The sequence below is a fragment of the Condylura cristata genome, unplaced genomic scaffold, assembly GCF_000260355.1.
Source record: "Condylura cristata isolate star-nosed mole 26May11 unplaced genomic scaffold, ConCri1.0 scaffold00028, whole genome shotgun sequence".
NCBI lineage: Eukaryota > Metazoa > Chordata > Mammalia > Eulipotyphla > Talpidae > Condylura > Condylura cristata.
In genome coordinates, this window is record NW_004567129.1 from 12,820,849 (window position 1) to 12,827,705 (window position 6,857).

Here is a 6,857-nt window from a genome sequence, read left to right on the forward strand (position 1 = left end):
CCTCCCCATGGACCCAGACCAGCTGTTCTTCCTGAGGACAGTCTAGAACTGCAGGAGATGAGGGCTCCAGCCTGCACTCCCCTCCGACTCCCCTCGACCCCTCACCACCTGCCTGTTGGGTAGTGGTGGGCCAGGCCTGGGAGAGGGGGAAGCTGGCGCTCCCTCCCCAGCCAGCCCTCAGCGCCGGGTTCTGGCTGATGGGCGGGGACAGACAGGCGCCAGGGTCAGCGTGGCCTCTCGGCGACAAGAGCTGGGGGAGAGGCCCAGCGGGAGCTGCAGGAGCTCCCAGCGCACATGGCCCAGGGCCGGGAGGAACCAGACAGCCGTGGAGGGCTGCTCTGGCTGTGGCAGCTCTGCTGGTCCTTGTTTGGTGGCTGTAGGGAGTGGGGTCGTGGGGAAGAGTCTTACATCTTCCTGAACCCACCAGGGGGTCCTGGCCCCCAGAGCACCGCAGGCAGGGAGCCGGAATGCAGCTCCCTAAGAAGCTGGTTGCTGCCCTCCAGGGTTCACTCTCAGGCGGGTTCTGGGCCTGGGGATGAGCCCAGGCAGCCCCCACCCTCCTGACCTCCCACCCGTGCCACCTCGGGCTCAGCCCCAGGCTCCTTGGGTGGGCGCCCCCTGCCCCACTATAAGCCGGGCCTCCTCAGCCCTGACCCCCACCCCTCGTGTCCTTTTGCCAGCAAAGATGAACCGCAGGTGGGGAGGCATCTGGTACAGAAGCAGCCCCCCCACCTCTCCTGGTGCCCTGGAGAGCCTTGGAGAGCCCCTCGGGCCCCCTCTCCACTGGGCCAGGGCGGCACTAGAGCCACTGCCAGGTCTTGTCCCCCCAGCAAAGGCTGGGCCTGGCCGCCTGGGGCTGTGGCTGCAGGTGCCGGGGAGCAGCGCCTGGCCCTGCCCAGCCCTGCAGACCGAAGACCCGCCCTGGGCACCTGCCCGCTCCTCCTCCTGCGGTGGGCGGCTGCTGTGTCCCAGTCACAGGCCTCGCCAGCCAGGCCGGGGTCACCCACGGGCCAGCAGATGTGCAGTCTGTGTGTCCCCGGAAGCAGGGGCTGTGGGTGGTGCCAGGCTGGGGCTCCAGAGAGCCCCTCCCACTGCAGCCCCCTGAGTTTGGGGCCAGAGCCTGGTGCACGGCGGATGCTTGGCCACTGCTAGTGTGGAAGGACAGTGGCCCATGGGCATGAGGCTCTTCCGGGAGGGCTCTGCTCCAGTGAGCCTCCCCTGGGTTCTGGCAAGACCTCGGCCTTGTGAGGCCGCCCAGGGGAAGAGCATCTCCACACGTGAGGCAGCCTCCTCTCCTCCGAGGTTCTTTCTCGGGCCCCAAGGAGCCCATGGTGGTCACTTTCTTAAGAGCTCCTGCTGTGTGGCAGAGAAGTGTTCCCTTCCAATTAGGAACCCAGACCTGGAAATAGAGGAACAGCTGTCCAGGGGGTTGGCAGAAGGGGCTAGAAGAGGAAGAACAAAACCCTGTCAGTGGGAACGCCAGTGTCGAGGGGCAAGGGCCCCCAAACTCCATGCCAGAGGCCTCCTCAGGCACACATGTGTGGACCTTGACTTTCTCCAGCCCTAAGAGGGGGACCTCAAGCTTGTCTCCGGGGGTTCCCCCTGCTTTGCCAGACCTCTTTCAGGACCCTCCAGCCCCTATCCCTCCTCTCTGCCTGTCCGCAAGCATTTTCCTAGCCATCGTCTCCTGATGAGTAACACGTTCATATGGGTACTCAAAAATATGGGCAAATGTGTAATGCTTGCAAGCTGTGTTCCATTATTGATGCTACGCTTGAGAGCCAGGCAGGCAGCTCAAGCCGGGCCGGGACTCAGCAAGAGGCAATGACACAGCAGCCCTGCGAGGCAGCCATCTGCTGGCCCCACGGGTGGGGCAGCCCAGCCCACGAAGCCCGCTCACAACGGGCACTGAGGAGGCCATGTGAGGAGCAACTTGGACTCTGGAAACTGAAGTCCCGAGGTCTGGAACTTCCCTTCTTCCTCTCCCACGGTCAGCTGTGGGCCGTCTCTGCCTGGGGTGATGGAGGGCCTCCCTGCCCAGGGCTGTGTGGGGACCAGGCCAGATGTTGCAGGAGGAACCCGTGGCCCACGCGGCCCACGTGGCCCACAGAGACGCTGAGGTCACCTTGTCGGTTGTGCTCTGGACTGGGCTTGAAGTGAAATGCGAACCCCTGTTTTTCCCTATCTCCACCTTCCTGCTATTTGGGTGTCCTAAGAGGTGGCCCTGCTGCCGGGCACAGACTCACTACCGGGGGCCCCCGAATGCCCAGGACAGGCCCCTCCCCCCTGTGGATTCCTGTTGCCTGGTGGGAGGGAAAGACTGGGGGGGGGGTTTGGTGGGCTGGGGGGGCCTGCTGCTCCTTTATTGTTCCTGCCTTCTGGAGACTTCACAGCCAGCACCTGGGAGGGAGTTGTTTCCACAGGCCACAGGGTGGCAGGGTGGCTGGGTGAAGTGCCCCCGCATCTCTGCCTCCCCGTCCCCAGGAACCCAGCTCCTTTAGTAGAATCCCTCCTCTGGGACCTGGGAGTGGGGGTCACCCAGAGCAGTCTCTGCACCCGGCAGCCCCCAGGGACCGGGGAGACAAACCTCACGGAGGCAGAACTCGTGGTACAACCAGAGCAGGAGAGACTTGAAGACTAGGGGTGGCGTGTGCTCCCTGCAGCTGCGCTCTGTGGGGCCTCACTCTGGCGCTTGGCGCTGGTTCCCCAGGGCAGGGCAGCCAGGCCCTGGATGATGAGGTGAGAATGTAACTGCTCCCTGCGGATGGGGTATGCAGGGCGAGCAGGGGCCTGCCCAGACCAGCACGGGGGTGAGCTGGAGCAAGCAGGACACAGGAATGTCCCCCAACCTGCCCAAGAAACCTTTGCTGGAGATGTGCATCGGTGGCCCCCCACGAAGTAGGGCTCACCTGTGATTATGGAGCATTACGAATGCCAGGCTTCCTTGGTCTGAGTGAGACAAGAGTCACGGACAGGGTCCTGCCCTGGGCGGCTCCTGGCCTAGTAGGAGAGACAGGGGTCCCGGAAACGAGCCCATTACCAGATGATTCCAGGAGTGAGACAGACCTGGAAGACACTTGCCTTAGCTAGCAACAGTGTGAGGAGGGGCGCACTTGGGAGGGGCCTCCCAGAAGACCTGGGCCTGGAGTTGAGACCTCCATGGTGGGAAGAACGACCACCAAGCTTCCCGGGCTGGGACAGCACAGGCCAGGCTGCAGGCCGGCAGCCTGGCAGGGTCAGGAGCAGAAGAGCTCTAGGGCCGGCATGTCCTGCGTCAGAGGAAACCCCGGCACGGAGCTGCAAAGGGCCCGACTCCCTGAAAGTGTGAGCTTAGGACACTGGTGAGGGCTGGACTTTACTTAGCTCCTGCAGGAAGCTGCTGGGAGTGCCAGGCTCCAATTAGCACCTTTTAAGGATTGCCCCAGTTGATAGGTGGAGGATGAATTTTAGGGGTGAGAGATTAAGCAGGACCCGCTTGGAATCGCTTGGAGGACAGACAGCCCTCGTGGTTGATGGGACACCATGGTTTGGGCTGGGGATACTGACTGGACAGTGAGGCCATTTCCTGAGCTGGGGGAGGCTGGGGGGATCCAAGTGGAGGGGCAGCCATGTGGGGTGCCCTGCAATTTGAAATGTCTATTGGGCAGCAGGCAGGGCCACCCCCAGGCCACAGCTGTCTCACCCCAACTTCCCTGAGGGGTTCGGGAGCTGGACCTGGAACCACTGATGAGACAGTAAGCAGAGCAGCGCCATCACCACGTTAGAGGACAGGCAGCTGTGAGGTAGGGCAACCAGAAAGCCGGGCCACTCGCGAAGGGGAAGGCTGTTTCCAGATAACTGTGCCTCCTCTACCCTCGGGCACCATCGCCAGCGTCCCGGGCGTCTTAGTGCGCTGGAGGCCACGGTGCCTGCCGCGCCCCACTGACCGCCTTTGCGGGCCTTCTGCACCCTCCCCAGCGTCCTCACTAGAGAGCACCACCCCTCTGCTGCTGCGGGTCCCTGCTGGCCGGTGGTCCCGGAGCGGCTGCTGCCTGGCAGCGCTCTGCTGTCTCCTCTGTCATGGAGACGGCAGCAGCTGCAGGCTACGGGCGTGTGTGACCATTTGTCAGAGGCTCCCTTCCTCCCCGGCCTGCCCTTCTGGAACATTTCTATCCCACGGCCCTGGAGACAGGGCTCATCTGGTGGTGGGGGGTGGGGAGTGGGGTGGCTGGGAGCAAGAGGAAGTGCTGTCTGTCTCTGAGAGGGGGGTACTGACTGGACAGTGAGGCCATTTCCTGAGTTGGGGGAGGCTGGGGGGATCCAAGTCGAGGGGCAGCCAGGCGGGGTGCCTTGCGGTTTACAATGTCTGTGGGGCAGCAGGCAGGGCCACCCCCAGGCCACAGCTGTCTCACCCCAACTTCCCTGGGGGTTCGGGAGCTGCACCTGGAGGCACTGATCTAGAGGGGGGCCCTCCGCCCCCTGAGAGCTGGTGGGCCTGGCAGCGCCCCAGTGACACATACTGTACACCTCACGACACTCGTCATTGTTCTTGGTGGCAACCCTTTGAGGAGCCCTTTGTAGGTTAAGTGTGGCCCCTGATTAAGAGGTGAAACTGTCACCCAGACGTGGGTTATACGGCCTCTCATGTTCACCCCTGTCTGAGGAGCAGAGCACCCCCTGGCCCTGGCAGAGCCCTCTGCGATCCCGCCCCTCACCCCTGCAGCTTAGTTTGGTGCTGTCTGCTGATTTCCTGCCTCCCCCCCCCTCCCCAAGTCTGCCTTTCCCACTGGGCTGGGCTGGAGGCTGCTGGGCTGGGCTGGAGGCTGCTGGGCTGGGCTGGAGGCTGCTGGGCTGGGCTGGAGGCCGCTGCCCACTGCTTGCACTTGGTGGTTTGGCCTCTCCAGTTACCAAAGGCTCTGGGGTTTCTCTGGGGCTGGGGGTGGGGAAGAAGCTTCTCAGGCCTGCTGGTATCCCAGGGAAGCAGGAAACCAGACCCTGATAGTGCGGACTGGAGGGCAAGGTCAGTGACCGAGGGGGGACGTGACTCGGGCACGTTGGCTTGAAATGTGACTCCAATCGTTCAGCCCATGAGAACTTGAGACCTCAGACCCCTTGTCCCCACATGTCATAGGCCTAATCTGTGGGTGCTTCCTGGGAGCAGAGACTAGGAGCTGGGCAGACAGCTTCCCCCCTAGCTGGAGAGGGTGGGGTGCTCCCCACTCCCCCTACTGGCCTGCTTGTGTGAGGCCCTGCCAGCTTCCTTCCTGGTTTGCAGACCTCCTGCAGGAAGTCCTGCAGACCCTGTCCCTCGAGGCCCAGCCCCTGTAGGCACGGTGGCACGCTGGGGTGTCAACAGGCTTCCTATGAGCCTGTCACTGTTAATGTCACCTTGGCTCAGGGACCCTGGCAACTGCTGTTCATTCTCTATGTTCCCTGTTCACCATTTTATCTTTTAAAAAGCATACATATTTATGGCCCTCCCTGGTGTCGCAGCGGGTTAAAGCACTATACCAGGAAGCTAAAGGCACTTCCGCATGAGTTCAATTCCTGCCTGCCCTGGAGGTGACCACATGGCGCGGCAGACCTCTCCTGACCCGCCCGCTGCTCCCCTCAGCAGTGTACTTCGTTGATCTGCCTGTTCTGCTCCCTGCTCTCTATCTGGTGAACCCTCTCACTGCCCCTGCACCTCTGGCCTGTACCCCAGTGCTGTACACATAAATAAATAAATCTTTAAAAAAAAAAAGCATACATATTTATTTATGCATACAAGAACTGGGTACAGGCCAGAGGTGGTGGTGGGGGAGGTGAGGAATGGGAGGATTTGCCAGAGATGGAGCGGGGAGCAGAACAGGCAGATCTATTGAGACACACTGCTGAGGTGAGCAGTGAGTGGGACAGGAGAGGTCTGCCATGTCATGTGGGTCAGCTCCCTGGCCAGGGATGGACCTCGCGCTGAGTGGCTGAGGATCACTTCATAGTGCTGCGCTTTAACTTGTTGCATCACAGGGAGGTCCCCTTTCATCATTTTATAAGATGCAGACACCTTGCTAACAAGCCCAAACCTCACCCCCTCGTGACCGCCTGCAGAGAAAAGTCGGAAGGCAATGTGCACCCACCTAATCTTGGGGCCTCGTCAAGCCGCTTTGCTGGAGTTTCATCGTCTGAGCAACAAAGGTGACACTCCATGCTGCCAGGAGGGTTCTCTGGCCCACCTGTACCTGAGCCCTCTACCTGCAGGCAGCTCTGGGCAGGGGTGCAACCACACAGCACAAACAAGCCTTGACGAGCGTTCCCATGTGGGGCCTCACACCCACATGGCCAGTGTGCATTACCTGTCCCATGAAGATAAGCTCCATCTGAAAATAAAACCAGGAAGGGGCAGGCAGCTTGGAATTGGGGGGCCACATGGTGGTGAAAAGTGGGGAATCTGGATGATAACTCAGGGCTCTTGTGAGGGCTTGAGTACCCAGAGTCATACTGTATGTCAGGAATTCCTTTTTTTTGGCCTGGGGCCAAGGCCCTGGGGCTCTGGATTGCACATTGGTGGGGGCCTGGGTCTCCCTTAGGCCTCAGAAGCGGGTCCAGCTGCAGCCCCAAGAGAGAGCAGCTTCCCTCAGGGCTGCCCACCAGGATAGGGCCCCTGACTGAATACCAGAGGCCCCGGACCCGGGCCGTGACCCCCGTTCCCCGGTCTTCCAGGCAGCTGTGCCTCCTGCTGAACGCCGAGAACATCTTCCACTCGATGGCCGACATCCTGCTGCGAGAGGAGGACCTCAAGTTCGCCTCCACCATGGTGCACACCCTCAACACCATCCTGCTCACCTCCTCCGAGCTCTTCCAGCTCAGGAGCCAGCTCAAGGACCTGAGGACTCTGGTAC

At 61.6% G+C, this 6,857-nt stretch overlaps 1 protein-coding gene across 1 annotated transcript in view; it reads left to right on the forward strand.

The window, feature by feature from the left end:
* The window catches only part of LOC101630090 (protein VAC14 homolog), a 31,192-nt gene that overhangs the window by 21,970 nt on the left and 2,365 nt on the right, over positions 1-6,857 (forward strand). The window contains exon 2 of the mRNA XM_004690196.2: positions 6,679-6,853. Within this exon, the coding sequence (XP_004690253.2) occupies positions 6,679-6,853 (175 nt within the window). The remainder of the gene's footprint in view (positions 1-6,678; positions 6,854-6,857) is intronic.